Source organism: Dipodomys ordii, unplaced genomic scaffold (genome assembly GCF_000151885.1).
Source record: "Dipodomys ordii isolate 6190 unplaced genomic scaffold, Dord_2.0 Scaffold1, whole genome shotgun sequence".
In the NCBI taxonomy this organism is placed as follows: Eukaryota; Metazoa; Chordata; class Mammalia; order Rodentia; family Heteromyidae; genus Dipodomys; species Dipodomys ordii.
In genome coordinates, this window is record NW_012267217.1 from 38,912,143 (window position 1) to 38,932,498 (window position 20,356).

Sequence of the window (20,356 nt, forward strand, 5' to 3'; positions counted from 1 at the left end):
GCTAACAATGTTCAAGAGGAAGTGTACTCATTACCTCACTCATGTAACTGTAACCCTCTGTATAGTATCTTTACAATAAAAAAAAAAAAGAATCCCCTTGTCCAATCTTTGTGGCAAGATAAGTTTCCCCTCACCAGTTTTCCACCAGTCTTTATTTCCTTTTCTGTCCGGGGGTTTATAGGCCATGGGAATTTTCTTGATCCACGCCAAGTCTTCTTGGGAGTACTGAGGCTCAGGAGGCAAAGCTTGTGGCCCTGGGTCTACTGGAGTCAGTACTTTCGCTCTGGGCTGGAGGGCCGCCTCCTTAGCTGCCTGATTGGCCAAGTTATTTACCTTTTGATGGCCAGGGCAGTGCATAATGGCAATCATTTGCTGGTTCCCATAAGGCCCAGATGAGGCTTAAAATTTCTTTTTTGTTTTTTTGGGTCCGGTCGTGTGGCCTGAACTCTGGGCCTGGGCACTGTCCCTCAGCTCTTCAGCTCAAGGCTAGTGCTCTACCACTTGAGCCACAGCGCCACTTCCAGCTTTTTTCTTTTTTGCTTACGTGGTGCTGAGGAATTGAACCCAGGGCCTCATGCATGCAAGGCAAGCGCTCTACCACTGAGCCGCCTTCCCAGCCCCCTCTTGTTTGTTTTTAATAGTCTTTCCCTCAGCTGTCAGCAGCCCCCTCTCTTGGTAAATGGCTCCATGGATATGCACGGTGGCAAAAGCATGCCGACTGTCTGTGTAAATGTTTAGTCTCTTCCTTTTCCCATTTGTAAGGGCTTTTATTAGTGCCACTAGTTCTGCTCTTTGTGCAGACGTTCCCTGGGGGAGTGCTTCTGCCCACACTATCTCAGTGTCCATGGTGACTGCTGCACCCGCGTACCTTTTTCCATCTCGAATAAAACTGCTGCCGTCTGTGAACCAGGTATGCTCAGCATGCGATAGTGGCGAGTCCAACAAGTCTAGCCTCTTTTCCTTAGCCCGGTCTCTCTTTTTACACTCAATTTCACGTTCTCTGTCCTTCCTTTCCTGTCTTTGTTCCTCTGTCTCTCTCTTATTGTAAACCTTTTCTGCCACGGCTACTAGATCCCTAATAGACTTTTCACCAAATCTGTCTAGAGCCTGCAACTTTTGCTTTATGTCTGGTGCAGCTTGATTTATATAGGCAAACATAATCATCTGAGCCGACTCCTGGGTCTCAAGATCATACAGGGTATGTTGACTAAAAGCTTCCATGAGCCACTCAAGATATGCTGCCAGATTTTCACTTCCTCCCTGTCTAACATCATAAACTTTGGCCATATTAGTAGGTTGGCGAGCCGCCGCCTTGAGACCTTCCAACAGAGCCTGGTGATAGATGAGGAGTCGCTCCCTACCTTCAACCATCTCAGGAAAATAGGCAGCGATCTAGGCAGGATCCGTGATGGGGCCAGGGATGTTTCTGGGCCACCTCTTGGATACGATCTCTCTCTTCGGTGGTAAAAACGACCTGTAAAAGCTGACTGCAATCATCCCAAGTGGGCTGATGAGTAAAGAGAATAGTTTCAAGCAAACGAATTAAATCCTGGGGTTTCTCAGAAAAGGGGGCATTTTGGGTGCGCCAATTATATAGATCATTGGTATAAAATGGCCAATATTGGAGTTGCTGTTGACCATCCGCATCCACAGGACCTACGACGCATAAGGGAAAAACAGCTGCATTAGAAGGGGGGTTGATCCCACGGCATCGGCAAGTGACTGGTCCCTCAGAAAGTTTAAGGGCAGGTGCCGAGGGTTTGGCTGCTGGTTCTATAGCTCCCTCCTCCTCTTGATCATTCTCAGGTTCTGCAAAAGAAACCTGGGAAGGGGAGTAGGGGGGAGGAAACATTTCTTCTTCCAAGTTATCCCCCTGAAAAACCGGGGTTACAATTTCTTTTCCTCTTTCTTAGTTTCTTTTTGTAAGTCTAGGGGCTAGATGGAGTGGTGCCCGTGGTTTCCAGTCCCGTCAGTACAGTCCAAAAAAACAAACAGTACAAACAAAACACACGCAGGCCTGACAGTTATGAAGTGGAGATCTCCCAAATTGGTCCGCTGACTCCTGTCACGGCGGGGTTCCACACCAACCCACGCCCCCACAGCAGAAGGAGCGGACCCACAGTGGGCAAGTTGGGCCTCAGTTAGGAGGGCCGCTTGGTCAGTTCCGGCACAACACCAAACCGACCCACGCCCCACAATTCTCATGGCGGGGTTCCAAGGACCTCCGCCCCACAATTCACACGACAGGGTTCCAAGGACCCCCCCACACACACACACAAGAGGATCTGGGACGTCTCCCAGTTCCTCCAGGGTTGTCGTGCAAGTGCGTCCACTTCGACAACCCTTTACACAATACGAATCGGAGCGGCCGTCCTCACAAAGGAAAATGAAAGTACAAACAGACAACGACAGGACAAGACAAACTAACAAAGACAGCACTGTTTTACCTTTGTCAGTCTGAGGTCTCGGGAGTCTTTGGAGGGATCCCGGGCGAGCCCCCACTAGTATGTTATGCCCAGGTCGCAGGACTCCCACCAAGAAGACCACCAAGAGTCAGACTTTACTGTTTTAAGGTTTTATTTAGACGGGCTACGGCTTGGGCCTCGTCCTACACTCCAACACAGCGGAGCCTAGGAGGAGAGCCCTGAGCTAAACATTTGCAGGGCTTATAAAGGCACTCAACCAACCAGGTGTTTGGACCACCACGTGTTGCTCTGCTAAACAGAATTTGCTGATCTTAGGTTTAAACAAGCAACAAGTGGTCACTGCCTCAAGTACTTTAACCCTTCACTATAACTCTGGGACCCAGGGTTCTACAACTCCTGAGAAGTTATGTTGAGTTGACATCTATGTGTTCTGATTAGGAAATCACAACAAAGTTCAGAAGTCACGTCAAAATTATGGCAGTATTTTTATCAAGCTAGTCTGAATATGAATCTTGGAGTTCGTTCAGAATCCCTGGAAATTTTTTTCATTAGTTTTCATTTCATTTTCATTTTAGTTTCATTTTCATTGGTTCAAGCAAATATAAGATAATATAAGGAAGTTTTGAGATTTGAAAATAGTGGTTATTTTATAAGAAGATCAAATACACAAAAGGGCCAATGCATAAAATTCTTTTTGTCTTTTCCTTTTTTTGTTGTTGTTGTTGTTCATAGGGCTTGAACACTGGGTCTGGGTGATTTTTGCTCAAAGCTAGCATTCTACTACTTTAAGCCACAGCACCATCTCTAGTTTTCTGGAGATAAGAGTCTCACGGATATTTTTAAAAAGCAGTTTAGTTGAAAAGCACATTATATTGAATTACTCCTCATTAAAAATTAATGATCAATGAAAAAAAAAAAGAGTCTCACAGACTTTCCTGCTCTCGGATCTCAGACCTCCTGAGTAGCTAGGATTACAGGCTTGAGCCACGAGCACCCAACTTGGAAATTATATTATGAATGAAAGAAAATATGGCACACAAATCAATAATTATTTTGATTATTAAAACCAAAGTAACCAAAGTATCTGCCCAGTCTTTGTGGGTATCCAGTTCTGTCTGGTTCTGTTTTAAAGGCCTTTCCTTGGGGATGATTCTTGGAAGTTACAGCCTCGGAAGGAAAGAGGACAATGCCTGTCCTACCTGTGCAAGTAAAAAGCTTCTAAAACTGTGGCAAGGCAGGAAGTCCACGCTCAGGGGCAGAAGGAGCTGCCCACAGAACTTGGAGCCTGAAAGGAGCAGCAGCCACAAGCTCCTTGCTTCCGGCCAGGCTCCTGTGGCACCAGGCCAAAGTCCCTGCTGCCCACTGGCAGTTCTAAAGATTCTGCAAGTTGTTAGCTCTGACATGACCTACACCTCGGCAATGCTTTGTTTTTCCTTCCAGAAAAGATGGCAGAGTTCTCCATAATGGGAGAGAATGGGGCCAGGGAGTGGAACATCTCAAGAACATACTCACTCCCCCTCAGCCTATTGTGGAAACCCCAAGAAAGTCTCTGGAACAACACAGCTGTTACCCTTGATTCTGAATTGTTTTTTCATGCTACAGAAAAGACAATGTGGACCCTGAGGCCACCATGGGGCGAGCTGCGGAGGCAGCGGCCCCATCGCGGGGCGTTCGCGGCCCCCAGCGTCCGCTTCGCCGGTCTGGAGGCAGCCTCCGGGCCGGAGGACAGCGGAGGTGGCGAGCCAGGGAGGAGCAGCGGACCTCATCTCGTCTTCTGCGGCGCCCGGGCGGGCGGAGGCCCGTGGCCATGGACGACAGCAAGGTGGTAGGTAGCAAAGTGAAGAAGCCAGGCCAGCGGGCCGGAAGCTAGCCAAAATTGACCTGAAAGCCCAACTGGAGAGGAGCCGGCAGAGTGCCCGGGCATGCCTGCCCGGAAGAAGCTCAGATACCAGTACCTGGAGGAGCTGGTGTCCAGCCGAGAGCGGGCCGTAAGTGCCCTCCGAGAGGAGCTGGACATGTACGAACAGTGGTGCGTGGCCATGGACCAAGGAAAAATCCCTTCTGAGATCAAGGCCCTGCCACTGCAGAAGAGCAGAGCAAATCTCAGCAGAGCACCAGCAGGCTCGGCAAGACCGGCAAGGCAGATGCCGCCAGCAATTCCTGGCCGTGCTGGAGACAGAATGGAGATGGCTGACCGTGCTCAAGGACGCCGCTTCGGATTGTCCACTGGTCAACTGTGGTCTGTTCTTGTTCCTCTGTGCTGGATTTAGTCCTCTTTGACAGCCCCGAGTCCTTTCAAAGCAAACATTCCAAAGTGAGCGTCGAGGAGCCCCTATCTGGTGGTCCCTGTGCCTGGTGCATGATTTATTTGACTTTTTCCACTTGGTATTTTGGACCTGATCAGACCAAGAGACTCTCCTGGGCTTGAAAAAGGAGTTCCGATTGCCGTGGGAACGGTGCTGGCCGCGCACTTTGGCAGCCTGGAAGCATGTGCTCCCTTTGATCGAAGCCATGGGCCCTGCCTCCCCCTTCACCCTTCCCCTTCTTCCTTTCCTCCCTCCTTCCCCTCCCCGCTTCTCCCTTCCTCTCTCTGTGCAGGGCATGTGAGGGGGTGCCCCTGCTTGTCCACTGGGGCTGACCCCCACTGAGCACAGCCCCCATCCCGTCCCATAGAGAAAGGCAGAGAAGTGGGGAGGTATGGTGTGCATCCCAGAGACCTGCCAGAATTTCAGCATCGGCTCCCCAGCATGGACCAGCAGGGAGTGCAGCCCCCCCAGGCTGGGCCAGGGCGTCGGGCCCAGGTGAAGTCAGAAATCTCTCTCTTCTGTCTAAATCACAACTTTCACTGTTTGCCAACTAATTGACTAAACTCAGCATCACCAGTTAGCGTTTTATTTTATCCTATCAGCTTTGAATTATGATAGATTTGATTTGGCTAATTACAGAAAGTATAGGTTTAAACTGCACTTAACCTCTAGTTAAAGGCAAATAAAACTTATAAAACATAAGTGCTGTATTTCACAAATCAGCTGCGTAATATCATTACCTCTTTAGTTCTCGAAAGGACAACAACGATTAAGCCACATGGTATTTGGGGCATTGAAGAATTTTTATTTTCCTGAAGAGCATTGTACAATTATATTTTTATGAGAAATAAAGTATCTTCACCAGAAAAAAAAGACAATATGTTTCTAACATGTAACCTAAATCTGTCGAAAGAAAGAAAGAAGAAAACAGAAATCAGAGACAAGAATCATATTTTGGTTTTTCGGGGTTTTTTCGTTTTTTGGGTCTGGTCGTGGGGCCTGAACTCTGGGTCTGGGCAGTCCCTCAGCTCTTCAGCTCAAGGCTAGCTAGCGTTCCACCACTTGAGCCACAGAGCCACTTCCAGCTTTTTTCTTTTTGCTTATGTGGTGCTGAGGAATCGAACCCAGGGCCTCATGCATGCAAGGTAAGCGCTCTACCACTGAGCCACCTTCCCAGCCCCTCGTATTTTGTTAAAAAAAGGAAAAATTATAGACTAATCTCACAATCAAACATGCAAAACTAAATAGAACATTAATCAAATCCTTAAGCTTCCACTTAAAAAAATTACATCATGACCAAGTTAGATTTATCACAGGAATTCAAAGATGGCCTAATATTTGAAAAGCTGCTTATATAACTCATACCTAGAGGTTCAAGGGGAGACTTCGAGCTGGGGCTCAGTGGTAGAGTGTGAGATCAGAAGCAGGGTTCCGCACTTCACTTGGCCTGAGCAAGAAAGTCTGCAAGACTCTTTATCTCTATAAACTACCAAAAAAAAAAAATCCAGAAGTAGAGCTGTGGTTCAAATGGTAGAGTACAAAAGGTCAGGCCTTAAATTCAAGCCTCAGGACACAAAAAAGGAAAGATGGAGAAGGAAGGAGGAAAGAAAGAAGAGAGAGAGAAAGAAAAAGAAAGAAAGCAAGGAAGGGAGGAAGGGAGGGAAAGAAAGAGAGAGAAAGAAAGAAAGAAAGGAAGGGAGGGAGGGAGGGAAGGAAGAAAAGGAAGAAAGGAAGAAGGAAAGGAAGAAGAAATGAAAAAACGGGGATGGAACTCTCATGAGAGGATTCAGGAAGTCCCCTCAAAAGTGGGCTAGTTATCACAATAGCAGGTTATAGCTGGCTTTCTCCCCTGCCATATGATCCTGCTCTCTCTTCCACAAGTGCCTGCTTGCTTTTTTGCACTGAGGCTCTCTCCAGAAGCTGAGCACTTGCCAATACAATAGGCTTGGATTTTGGAACGAGATATTAAGATAGACCTGTTTCCTTTCTTTTCTTTTCTTTTTTTGGGTCCAGTCATGGGGCTTGAACTCTGGGCCTGGGAGCTGTCCCTCAGCTCTTCAGCTTAAGGCTAGCGCTCTACCACTTGAGCCACAGCACCAGTTCCAGATTTTTTCTTTTTGCTTATGTGGTGCTGAGGAACCGAACCCAGGGCCTCATGCATGCAAGACAAGCGCTCTACCACTGAGCCACCTTCCCAGCCACGACCTGTTTCCTTTATAAGTATCCCAGTCTCACGTACTTTGTATAAGCAACACAAAATGTACCAATGCACTTCATAGTACATTTAAATGTAAAAATATGTATGAAGACTGATTAAAAAAGAAAACCTCTGCAGATGGAATGAAGGAAGTAAGAGTGTGTGTCTTAATCTGTTTTGTTCTACTACAACAGAATCCCTGATACTGGGTAACTTATAAAGAACAAGAATTTGTTCTCATAGTTCTGAAGTCTGGAAAGCCCAAGATCAAGATGCTGGCATCTGATGTGTATCTTCTTCCTGCTTCTTCACATGGTAGAAGGGAAAGAGAGAACAAATCTTGGATCCTTATATGTAGAAGGATAGAGTACAAACTACTCTCATAATCCTTACATTCGGCTTCACCTGGCAACACTGCATTGGAAATTAAGTTTCTAGCAGATGAACTTAGGAGAGTACAAAAGCCATAGTACTGGCAGGGCACCGGTGGCTCATGCCTGTAATCCTAGCTACTCAAGAGGTTGAGATCTGAGGATCACAGTTCAAAGCCAGCCTGGGCAGGAAAGTCCCATGAGACTCTTATCTCCAATAAAACCACAGAAAGCCAGAAGTGGTGCTGTGGCTCAAGCGGTAGAGCACTCTCCTTGAGCTAAAGAGTGCAAGGACAGTGCCCAGACCCAAAGTTCAAGCCCCACGACCAAAAAAAAAAGCCATAGTACTGTGTGAAATGACCAAAGTGCTACAATTTTTTTTTTTGGGTCATTCGTGGGGCTTGAACTCTAGGCTTGGGCGCTGTCCCTGTGCTCTTCAGCTCAAGGCTAGTGCTCTACCACTTGAGCCACTGTGCCACTTTCAGTTTTCTAGTGGTTTATTGGAGATAATTGTCTCACAGAGCCTGGTGCTGGTGGCTCATGCCTGTAATTGAAGCTACTCAGGAGGCTGAGATCTGAGGATCATGGTTCAAAGCCAGCCCAGGCAGGAAAGTCCGTGAGACTCTTTTTTTGGAGGGGGGGGGTCTGGGCCTGGGTGCTGTCCCTCAGCTCTTCAGCTCAAGGCTAGCGCTCTACCACTTGAGCCACAGTGCCACTTCTGGCCACTTCTGGCTTTTTTCTTTTTGCTTATGTGGTGCTGAGGAATCGAACCCAGAGCCTCAGGCATGCAAGGCAAGGGCTCTACCACTGAGCCACCTTCCCTGTGAAACTCTGATCTCCAATAAACCACTAGAAAATGGAAGTGACACTGTGGCTCAAGTGGTAGAGTGCTCACCTTGAGCTGGAGAGTGCAGGGACAGCGCCCAGGCCCAGAGTTCAAGCCCCACAACCGACCAAAAAAAAAAAAAAGAAGAAGAAATGTAAATCAAATGTGACAATTTGTTCAATCCCATAAGTAATGATTACACAGTATTTTTCTTTTTCTTTTTTTTTTCTGGTCGTGGGGCCTGAACTCTGGGCCTGGGTGCTGTCCCTCAGCTCTTCAGCTCAAGGCTAGCACCCTACCACTTAAGCCTCAGCGCCATAAGCATTTTCTGCTTATGTGGTGCTGAGGAATCGAACCTAGGGCCATGCATGCAAGGCAAGCACTCTATTACTGAGCCACCTTCCCAGCCCCAGTATTTTTCTTATATGCTGCATATTTAATTTTTTATGACTATAAATTGTTATTCAAAGTTCTGTCTTAGTTTGTTCTAATACTGCCTAAGAATGGGTTGTTTGATTAAAAGAAATAACCCTAGACGGGTGTCAGTGGCTCAGGCCTGTAATCCTAACCCTGTTCTAGTGCACACCCCAATTCTAATCAAAATGGTGAAATTACACCAATGTAGAATTTCAGCTATTGGTCAATACAAAGGCTCCCCCTGCTGGTCGTATTTGTCTCACACTCAAGTTTCAAGTAACTGTGAAGAGAAATGAAAAGTCTTTAAGTTGTTTTTGTTGTTGTTTCCTGAGTGTGAAAGGTTAAAGTAAGAAACCCTGGCCAGGTGCTGGTGGCTCACGCCTGTAATCCTAGTTACTCAGGAGGCTGAGATCTGATAACCCCAGTTCAAAGCCAACTCAGGCAGAAAAGTCCATGAGATTCTCATTTCCAATTAACCCCCAGAAAACAGGAAGCGGCACTGTGGATCAAAGTGGTGGAGCACTAGCCTTGATCAAAAAAGCTCAGAGACAGTCCCAAGCCCTGAGTTCAAGCCCTATGACTGACAAAAGAAAAACAAGAAACCATCCCAAATTCTCCTTTTCATGGAGATACCCAGATCCTCTTCTCTGTTAATGTTACATATTATCTAAAGTAAAATAAACTCCCTACAGCCCTAAACAGACTTAGTTTTTTTTGTTGTTGCTGTTTTTTTGTTTTGTTTTGTTTTTTTGGTCCGGTCATGGGGCCGGAACTCTGGGCCTGGGTGCTGTCCCTCAGCTCTTCAGCTCAAGGCTAGCGCTCTACCACTTGAACCACAGCGCCACTTTTTTCTTTTTTGCTTATGTGGTACTGAGGAATCGAACCCAGGGCCTCAGGCATGCAAGGTAAGCGCTCTACCACTGAGCCACCTTCCCAGACTTACAGTTTTCTTAACCACATTGTACATCTTGTTCCCCTTCCATACCTGGAGTGAATGCCACCCTGAATGTCTGGGAATGGCAAAAGTAACCTTTGCCAACTTGTCAAGAGGCCCTGGATATGGGGAGTGGGGGGAGCAAGGCATGACTGACTGAACACTGAAAAATAGATTAACTGTAGCATTACAGCTGCTATATGGCATACATAACGTCTCGTCATAGGATGACATTTCAGTTTTGCGTGTTGGTAGTGCTAGGTTCGAGCCCATACCAGTGAGCCATATCACAAGCCAACATTCTTTTTTTTTTGGTCTACTCTTGGGGCTTTAACTCCGGGCCTGGTGCTTATCCTCGAGCATCTTTTGTTCAAAGCTAGCACTCTACCACTTAAACCACAGCATTACTTCCAGCTTTTTCTGAGTGGTCCTTGAGATGAGAGTCTCACAGACTTTCCTGCCTGGGTTGGCTTCAAATCACAATCCTCATATCACAGACTCCTGAATCACTAGGTTTAGAGTTATTAGCAACCAGTAACCGGCTTCTCTTCTGATCTTTATCCATTGAGACTTAATTGAGTTCTAATACACTTTTCTTTAATCTATTTTGTCATTATACTTTCCACACTGCATATTTCTCTTTTTAAGCATAATTTTTAACATCGAAGTAATATATCATAAATTACTTCCCAAATCTTTTTTGTTAAGCTCTTTCTAAATTTTCATTATGAACAATAATGCACTAACTAACTTGTAACAAAAAGGTTGTTTCTTCTTTCGCATTATTTTCTTTCTGGGCATTGACCCTCAGCTCTTCAGCTCAAGACTAGCGCTAGACCACTAAAGACACAGAACCACTTCCGGCTTTTTCTGCTTATGTGGTGCTGAGGAATGGAACCCAGGGCCTTATGCATGCAAGGCAAGCGCTCTACCACTGAGCCACCTTCCCAGCCCTCAAAACAATGTTTTCATAGTAACTTTAATATTACTCAGGTGCCTGTGCCAACACTGGCTTTTGTAGCATTTTCTTATTTCCTAGGGCATCTTATGCACAGTGGACTACTCACCAGATAGACACTTCAGCACGTCTGAAATCTCCCCAGGACAGCTGCTTATGTGCTTTGCTGATGGAAGATGCTGTTTGTTTCCGCAGACCCAGAGACAATGAGTGTGACCTTTCAGCCTCTTAGTACTTCCCAGGCTGAGTCCATCCAGGACCCCTTGGCAGACACTGTAAAAAACAGGTAAGTGTTCAAAATTATGGTGACATAGATTTTTCTACTTTTTTGTTGTTGTTGGTGGTGGTGGTCATGGGGCTGGACCTCTGGCCCTAGGCACTGTCCCTGAGCTCTTCAGCTCAAGGCGAGCACTCTAACACTTCAGCCACAGAACCACTTACAGTTTTCTATTGGTTAATTAGAGATAAGAATCTCAGGGACTTTCCTGCCCAGCCTGGCTTTGAACTTCCATCTCAGTCTCTTGAGTAGCTAGAATTACAGGCTTGAGCCACTGGTACCCAACTTGTCTGCATTTTTGTATTTTTTCTTTACTTTCAATTAATTTGGTGTCTGTTTTCTTTTTCTTTTTCTTTGTTTTTTTTGGGGGTCCAGTTGTAGGGCCTGAACTCTGGGCCTGAGCACTGTCCCTCAGCTCTTCAGCTCAAGGTGAGTGCTCTACCACTTGAGCCACAGCGCCACTTCTGGCCTTTTTTTTTCCTGCTTATGTAGTGCTGAGGAATCGAACCCAGGGCTTCATGTATACAAGGCAAACGCTCTACCACTGAGCCACCTTCCCAGCCCTTAGTTTCCATTTTCTTCTGAGTGGTCTGGGCTCATAGCTAAAATTAAAAGAAACAGATTCCTGGGGAAGAACACACGTTAGTCATATGGGTAGCGAGTAAAGTCTAAAAGCTGCCATGAAAGCAGCCTTTTCCATTTGTCTATGTATCTGAAATCTACCAAGATGCTGGATGAAGCTCTGGGTGAAGCCATATGACTGTAACACCAGTACAAGTGTGACATAAATTAAGCACCTCCTGCGTACTCCCTGCGTGCTTGCTGTCAGCTCGTTGTCCAGTAGCTCAGCCAGACACTCCAGTCATTTGAGCAGAGTCCTTGTTCATGGCAGCTGGGGTGGTCATGGCTCCGGAGCCTCCATCTGAACTATAGCCTGTCATGACCACTGTGAAGCTGGGTAAGAAGAACCAGCTCCACCTGCCCAAGGGTGTAACAGCTCTCCTCCTGGGTCAAAAATGTTTTGTGTTTACCAGCAATAAACAGAGAAAGGTGTTTAAATAACTGAAGGAATTCTACTTTTACTTTTTTTTTCTTTTTGCCAGTCCTGGAGCTTGAACTCAGGGCCTGGATACCGTCCCTGAGCTTCTTTTGCTCAAGGCTAGCTAGCCCTCTACCATTTGAGCCACAGCACCACCTCTGGCTTTTTCTGTTTATGTGGTACTGAGGAATCAAACCCAGGGCTTCATACATGCTAGGCAAGTACTCTATCATTAAGCCACATTCTCAGCCCCATTTTTACGTTTTTATGCCTTATCTTTTCCTGCTACATATTTGAACAGTACTACCTGCCATCCAAAAAGACAAAATCGCTGAAGAACTTTTTTCATCTGGAGGCTTAACAAATATCCCCCAAATGGGAAGGGGAAACAAAGGAGGAGGCTACAATGCTTGATAAGAAATGTACTCATTATCTTGCCCATGTAATTGTAACCCCTCTGTACAGTATTTTCACAAAAAAAAATATCCCCCAAGTCATTACAGTTATTGTGACCAAATATAAACTTTGATACAGAAATTTCTAAATATAAATGAGAGAGAAAAAGGTGATTTGACCAGGTCCATGGTAATTATTTACAGCATACCTGCTCCTCAGGGAAAAAAGGTTTTTCTAACACTAATTTTTTTTTTTTTGGGTCCGGTCGTGGGGCCTGGACTCTGGGCCTGGGCGCTGTCCGTCAGCTCTTCAGCTCAAGGCTAGAGCTCTACCACTTGAGCCACAGCGCCACTTCCGGCTTTTTTTCTTTTTGCTTATGTGGTGCTGAGGAATCGAACCCAGGGCCTCAAGCATGCAAGGCAAGCGCTCTACCACTGAGCCACCTTCCCAGCCTCTCCTAGCACTAAATACTAAAGGAGACTTCTGTGAGTTTTTATAAAGTGACACTAAATGATTTAAAGACTCATATACTTAGAGGAAATTCCATTTACCTCATTCAAGATGTATTTCTCAAATCTCCACAGCAAGGCCCTGTGCTAGCACAGCACAATAAATATCCTGACTTAGCAAAAAGGAGAAAATTCGCTGAACCAAGCCTTGTACACCACAGCGAATAGTATCTCTGCTGCTATTCCAAGACTCATCCACTCTCTCTACCCATAGGGAACAAGTCAGTGACGGCTCTTCATACAAAACTGCCACAGTAGTGGCTGAATCTGAACAAGAACAAAACTAGGATGTTGACGGAATGCATTTGTTCAAAGAACACTAGACACGCAGGGCACCAGTGGCTCACGCCTGTAATTCTAGCTACTCAAGAGGCTGAGATCTGAGGATGGAGGTTAGAAAACTGGAAGTGGTGCTGTGGCTAAAGTGGTAGAGCGCTTGCCTTGAGCTGAAATGCTGAGGGACAGTGTCCAAGCCCAGAGTTCTAGTCCCACAACTGACTAAATAAATAAATAAATAACAAAGAACACTAGACACATGTATGGAATCAGCTCCATTTTCATAGTCAATTATTTTATTAATGCATGCTAATAATGACTTTTTTCTTTTTTTTGGTCAGTTATCAACTCTGGGTCTGGGTGTTGTCCCTCAGCTCTTCAGCTCAAGGCTAGCACTCTACCACTTGAGCCACAGCGCCACTTCTGGCTTTTTCTGTTTATGTGGTGCTGAAGAATCGAACCCAGGGCCTCATACATGCATGGCAAACACTTTACCACTGAGCTACCTTCCCAATCCCTTGAGTTTTATTCTTTAAAAAGTTATTGTTAGAAGGCTCGGAAGGTGGCTCAGTGGTAGAGTGCTTGCCTTGCATGCATGAGGCCCTGGGTTCAATTCTTCAGCACCACATAAAAAGAAAAAGCCGGAAGTGGGGCTGAGGCTCAAGTGGCAGAGGGCTAGTCTACAGCTGAAGAGCTGAGGGACAGCGCCCAGACCCAGAGTTCAGGCCCCACGACTGGACCAAAAAAAAAAAGTAAAGTGCAAGCTGGGAACAAAATGCTTGCGCCTGTAATCTTAGCTACTCAGGAAGCTGAGATCTGAGGATCACAGTTCAAAGCCAGCTCAGGCAGGAAAGTCCATGAGACTCTTATCTCGAATTAAACAGCAGAAACTGGAAATGGCGCTGTGGCTCAAGTGGTAGAGTGCTAACCTTGAGCTGAAGAGCTGAGGGACAGCGCCCAGGCCCAGAGTTCAAGCCCCACAACCGACCAAAAAAAAAAAAGTAAAGAGCACTCTATACTCTTGCTGACCCTGGGATGTGAAAAGAAAAGAAGTTACATTTGTCAAACACAAGGGTTCAGCAGAGAACATATGAAGTGGACATCTGGTCACTTGCTCTCTTCCCTCTACCCACACTTTGCTCTTTGCTGTCTTAAAAGGGGCAGAGACAATGGTGGACACCATATACACAGAGGACTGCCAGAACCTGGACTTGAGCCACCAGAGAAGTTGGGCATTATGGACACAGTTCTTCTTCCAAGAGTAAGAGAAGGGAAGACTGTACCACGATTGTTCAACCAGCAGGCACCAGGTACCATCAGTCCTGTAAGTGCACACATTCAGTGGCTTGATCCAGAAGCTCCACATAGATCCTGCTGGGGTTACTATGCATCGGTGTTTAAGTTGCTCACTCTACTGGAGCACCTGACGAAGGGGCAGGTGGTTGTGGAAGTCTAGCTGTGGTCTGCTCACCAAGCCCTGCACCTCAGCATTGTACTGCATCCTCCTAAAAGATAGAGACCACTTTCAATTTCTACAAGTACTGAGTGGGTGACTATGGCCCCACCATGCTCTCACAGCCCTGGGGAAAGGTGAAGACAACTATGGCTGTGGTCACTTCCCTGAGACTTCCTACAAGTTAGCAATGATGCAGAAGAGAATAAAGCTGGTTTTGATAAAAAAAAAAAAAAAAAAACAGTTGGACCAACCTACCAAAGGTGAAAACTGCTTCACTTTGATCCAGCTCAGTAGTCTGTGATTTAGCATCAAAAAAAGGAAGTGGGTGTGTTTTCTTTCTCTTTTCTCCTATGATATTACTCCCTAGCCATTTAAAATAGAAGGCTTGGCCTTTGACTCTCCTAACTACCTCCAGATTCTCTGAAACTCATTCTACTGCTTCATCCACACCCCAAACACATCCCATTCTAAGTCTCTGTCACCTTATTCAACAGAATCTTTCTTTGATAGGTTTTTGCAGGTTTTTTTCTACATGTTATAGTCCCTTTTCCTTAATTTCCCACCTTTAGGAGAGGGAGTTGATCAACAAGGCCAAGGAGAAAAAAAGAATCAAGACAGAGAAGAACAAAGCATCCAACAGAGAGATAGAAGAAAAGGTCTCCAGGGCAACAAAGGTAGCTGTGGGTAAGAGAGTGTTTTCAAGTTGGGCATGGTGGCTCATACCTGTCATCCCAGCTACATGAGAATAGGAGTTCAAACAGGAGGACTGCAGTCCAGGCTGGCCTAGACAAAAACCAAAACTTCGCGTTAAAAAAAAAAAAAAACTAGTTGCCAGTGGCTTATAATTGTAATCTAGCTACTCAGGAGGTTGAGATCTGAGGTTTGCAGTTCAAAGCCAGCCCAGGCAGGAAAGTCCATGAGAATCTTATCTCCAACTAACCACCAGAAAACTAGGAAGTGGGGTTGTGGCTCACAGTGGTAGAGTGCTAGCCTTGAGCACAAAGGTTCAGGGACAATGCCCAGGCCCTGACTTCAAACCTTACAACCAACAAGGGATTGAAGGCATGGCTCAGTGGTAAAGCATCTACCAAGCAAAGGCAAGACTCTGAGTTCCCACCCTAGTACTCCCAAAGAGAATGAGAGCAAAACCAAGAGAACCACCCAGAAGGCTCCTGTCAGGGCTAGGAGGCAGTATCAAGAATTAGCACACCTTCTGGGGGACAAGCTATCTGTCTAGTCTCCTCAACTTCCACGTTAAGGCAGTGTCTTACTGCGCAGGTTTGGGGGTCTAAATAATAACATACTCCAAAACTACATAGCCATAGCATTAGGAGGTCTGAATGTGTGAACTCATGAAGCCCTTGGGAAGAGGGTGTTGCCATCCTATTCATGTAGCAGCTGGGCTGAGAAAGCATGAACAACTGACATGTCAAACAGGTAGTAAAGAAATGCATTCAGTCAATAGGAAAGCATTGATTCCCTGTCACACTATCTTCAGCCTCCAACAATTTATAACTACAGATTGAGATCCCTAATATGAAATCCAAAATCCACAATATCCCCAAATCTGAAACTGTTTGAACAGCAAAAAATACCACAAGTGAATTCCACACCTGAACTCATGTTACAAGTTTGTCAAAATTCAGGCACACTGAAAATACTGTATAAATTAACCTTCAGGCTATGTGTATCAGGAGTATATAAAGGAAGCATAAACAAATTTCCTGGGCCTTGATTCTCCCAAATAGCTCATTATGTATATGTAAATATTTCAAAGTCAGACCCAACTCTGAAATACTTCTGCTTCCAGGCATTTAGCCCACAAAACACAATTGGAGTACTGGGTTCAGTTCTAGTTGGAAGATGTGCTCAGGTTCAGTGATGACACATTATTTGGAGACATAGAGGAGGTAGAGACATCAGAGGTGACAATCAGATGCTCATCAGATGTCACAATTATGAGGGAAATAAATGTGGTTGGTCAAGACCCAGTTTGGGGGAATTGTCAGAGGATGTAGCTGAACTCACCACAGAGGCCATACTAAAGGGCACATCCTTCCAGATCTACTGTACTTTGGAGTCTAGCTTTACACCCAAAACTGTCATGGCTGGTTTGTATTGCAATGTTCACTTGCCTGTTTATTTCCTGTTCTACCCTTATGAAAAGGGATGGTATAGAATATATAGTTATTTTTCTGTTTTTCAGAGCTGAGTTGAAAAAATCCTCTACAATTTTGTGCATGTTTGCTTCCTTGGAAAGCTAGGAAGAGGGGCTGGGAATGTGGCTTAGTGGTAGAGTGCTTGTCTAGCATGCATGAAGCCTGGGTTCAATTCCTCAGTATCACATAAACAGAAAAAGCCAGAACTGGCACTGTGAGTCAAGTGGTAGAGTGCTAGCCTCAAGCAAAAGAAGCTTAGGAACAGTGCCCATGCCCTGAGGTCAAGCCCCAGGATTGGCAAAAAAACAAAAACTTATGCCCATCCTTGCTGTTGGAAGGACAACATAGGACACACCTCCTGGGTATCTATTCTTGGTTTTTATTATTAAACTCTTGCTAAGTTTACATTTGTGTAGCTCATGACATTGGCCAAGCTAAGAAAAACAAATGTTATACCCTTAAAAAAAGAACTGGGGGCAGGGAGGAGAGGAGTCGTGGGGTGGGGAAAGGGGGTGGTTAGTGGGAGAAAAACAAGGGAGGGAATAACAAGTTTGACAAGAAATGTACTCCTTACCTTATTTATGTTACTGTAACCCTTCTGTATATCACCTTTACAACAAAATTAAATTAAAAAAAAAAAGAACTGAGGAAGTCTGCAGGGTAGTGAACCTCATCAGAGCTGCAAGTCTGCAAGTCAAATGCTCAGGGCAGGGCTTCCAGGTATGCCTGGAAAAAGAGTACCACCCTACTAGTGGTCAGGGTAAGATTAAACCAAGGGTCTCCACATGCTACTGAGCACATGCTCTCCCATTAAACTACATCCCTAAGCCCAGAAATACTTTTTGAATAGCAATACTGCTGAATGATAGTTGATTCAAATAGGAATAAAGTAGTGTCTCAATAGATAGTCTTAGTACTATTCTCAAAATGTTGTCACAACAGACTCAGGTTCTAGAGCTAGGGCTCCGGAATTTGCACCTTCTTCCTGTGGAAGACAAAAAAGTGACTAAAAGGATGAGGAAAGATCCTATTTCCTAATTCATTTATACCTCTGCCCCCAATTGTTTTCCCAGAAAAACCAAAGAACTCTAAGGCTGCCAAGAAACTAGAGGCAATTCCCAAAGGGAAAAAACCTGGAGCCAAAAGGCAAAGGACACAAAAGAAAAGGAATGTGGCGTTATCAGCAGAGCTGAGTGGACCTGGGGGCCCACTCAGAGAAGCCAAGGGCACCCCTGAGAGACGCTTCATCCGTTCACACTCTATTATAGAAGCAGACCGTTGGTCTTCTCCACAGTATGATGTCCAGGAGACACAAGTTTCTATAGACAGAAGATCCTCATCCACTCAGCCTGTGACTGTTACTAACAACATGGAATATGAAGAAGAGAAAAGCCCTGAAGACCTGTCAAAGGTAGGGGCAACATTGTCTCTCATCTTGGTTCAAGGGAGTTTGGTCCTTATCTAAAATGCTAAAAGAAGTTCTAAAAGAACTCCACTGTATAACAATCTGATTTGTTCTACTTTGGTGGCTTCAGACCCTATAGAGAAGCCAGATAAGCTCAAAGAAAAGGGCATTCTGCTAGACCCAAAACTAATGGGCAGTACCAACCCCTCCCAAAGAACTGAGGTAGGTACCACAGCCATTTTTGCCAGGTACAGGTCTCATCAGACAGGGGTGGACCTCATGGACACTGGCCATCAGAAACAATCACATAACATTGACTTAGCCTAGAGCTCATTTCCTGGCCTCCCAAAAGCTATAGAAATTTCCCCTTTTGGAATCTGCTTTTCTGTTGGTACAGTTAAAGCAAAGGCAGTTCATGCACATACATCTGCTTTAGAAAGTGTTTTATGTGGGCTGGGAAGGTGGCTCAGTGGTAGAGCGCATGCCTTGCATGCCAGAGGCCCTGGGTTTGATTCCTCAGCACCACATAAGCAAAAAGAAAAAAGTCGGAAGTGGCGCTGTGGCTCAAGTGGTAGAGCACTAGCCTTGAGCTGAAGAGCTGAGGGACAGTGCCCAGGCCTAGAGTTCAGGCCCCATGACTGGACCCTCCCCCCAAAAAAAGAAAGAAAGTGTTTTATGTGAGGGAGTGAGAAGTTGGCTTAGTGGGAGAGTGCTTGCCTCCCATGCATGAGGTCCTGGGTTCGATTCCTCAAGCACCTCATAAGCAGAAAAAGCAGGAAGTAGCACCGTGGCTCAAGTGGTAGGGCTCAAGCCTTGAGCTGAAGAGCTGAGGGGCAGCGCCCAGGCCAAGAGTTCAGTCCCTACCACTGACAAAAAAAACGAAACAAAACAAAAAGAAAGTGTTTTATGTGGGCTGGGAATGCAACTTAGTGGTAGAGTGGTTGTCTAGCATCATGAGGCCCTGAGTTCGATTCCTTAGTACCACATAAACAAACAAACAAAAAGCCAAAAGTGGTGCTGTGGCTCAAAGTGATAGAGTGCTAGCCTGAACAAAAGGAGGACAGTGCCCAGGCCTTGAGTCCAAGCCCCAGGACTGGCAAAAAAAAAAAAAAAAGTTTTATATGCTGGGAATGATGGCCCACGCCTGTAATCCTAGCTACTCAGGAGGCTGAGATCTGAGGATCTCAGTTCAAAGCCAGCCTGGGCAGGAAAGTCTGTGAGACTATCTCATCTCCAATTTATCACAGAAGAAGACAGACGTAGTGCTGTAGCTCAAATGGTGGTAGAGTGCTAGCCTTGAGAAAAAAGGAGCTTAGGGACAGCACCCAAGCCGAGTTCTGGATCGGGGAAAAAAAAAGTGTTTTATGTAAAAGTTGATTTGTTTTATGAGCAATGTGGAGATTTAAATAGAAGGAACAACAACAAACAAAAAAAAGCAGGTATAAGGGAAATTACTCTAGAAATTCTCTGCAATTAACCAAAAAGAATGCTATACTGATAGACCATTTCTAGAGAGGACTTGACACAGCCCAGGGAGATGCATGAGCTGAACTGTATTGGAGGGCTTATACCCAAAAAGTATATTTTATTTTATTTTTATATATATTTTTATGTCTTTTTTTTGGGGGGGGGGTCCAGTCGTGGTGCCTGAACTCTGGGCCTGGGTGCTGGCCCTCAGATCTTCAGCTCAAGGCTAGCGCTCTACCACTTGAACCACAGCGCCACTTCCAGCTTTTTTCTTTTTTGCTTATGTGGTGCTGATGAACCGAACCCAGGGCCTCATGCATGCAAGGCAAGCGCTCTACCACTGAGCCACCTTCCCAGCCCTATTTTTTATATTTTTGTTTGGTCCTAGGGACTGAACTCTGGGCCTGGGCGCTCTCCCTTAGCTCTTCAGCTCAAGGCTGTCACTCTACAACTTGAGCCACAGCACCACTTCTGGTTTTTTCTGCTTATGTGGTGTTGAGCAATTGAATTCAGGGCCTCATGCATGTGAGGCAAGCACTCTACCACTGAGCCATTTTCCCAGCCCCCCAAAAGTATATTTACATACTACAAACACACACACAGCTATAGTTAAAATCCTGTAAGTTATATCTACATTTAGTATATGAAGCTAAATCTCATTCAACCTTTCAAACCACATTTGTTAGTCTATTATAACAAGCTTCAGCTTACAAACCTGGAAATTAAAGCCGAGTTAAAAGCTTAGACAGATATTACACAAACTATTGAGTGGTTGAGCCAACAACAAATTTCAAATTCAAAGTTCTTATCACTATTCTAAAGTATTGACTGCTTATTTTATAGTACAGCATTTTCCAGAAGAGATTTCAGGAAGCTTTTTCCTTTATAGTCTGCAAACCCTCTCTACTATCCAGATTACAGAATTTTGCACAACTGA

The 20,356-nt window shown here is 45.3% G+C and overlaps 1 protein-coding gene across 1 annotated transcript in view; it reads left to right on the forward strand.

Annotated features, from left to right (window-relative positions):
* Kiaa2012 (KIAA2012 ortholog) overlaps positions 1-20,356 on the forward strand; it is a 111,579-nt gene that overhangs the window by 87,568 nt on the left and 3,655 nt on the right. The window contains exons 15-20 of the mRNA XM_013015155.1: positions 3,753-3,808; positions 4,029-4,251; positions 4,331-4,455; positions 14,091-14,256; positions 14,958-15,072; positions 17,621-17,958. Coding sequence (XP_012870609.1) covers positions 3,753-3,808; positions 4,029-4,251; positions 4,331-4,455; positions 14,091-14,256; positions 14,958-15,072; positions 17,621-17,958 — 1,023 coding nt within the window. The remainder of the gene's footprint in view (positions 1-3,752; positions 3,809-4,028; positions 4,252-4,330; positions 4,456-14,090; positions 14,257-14,957; positions 15,073-17,620; positions 17,959-20,356) is intronic.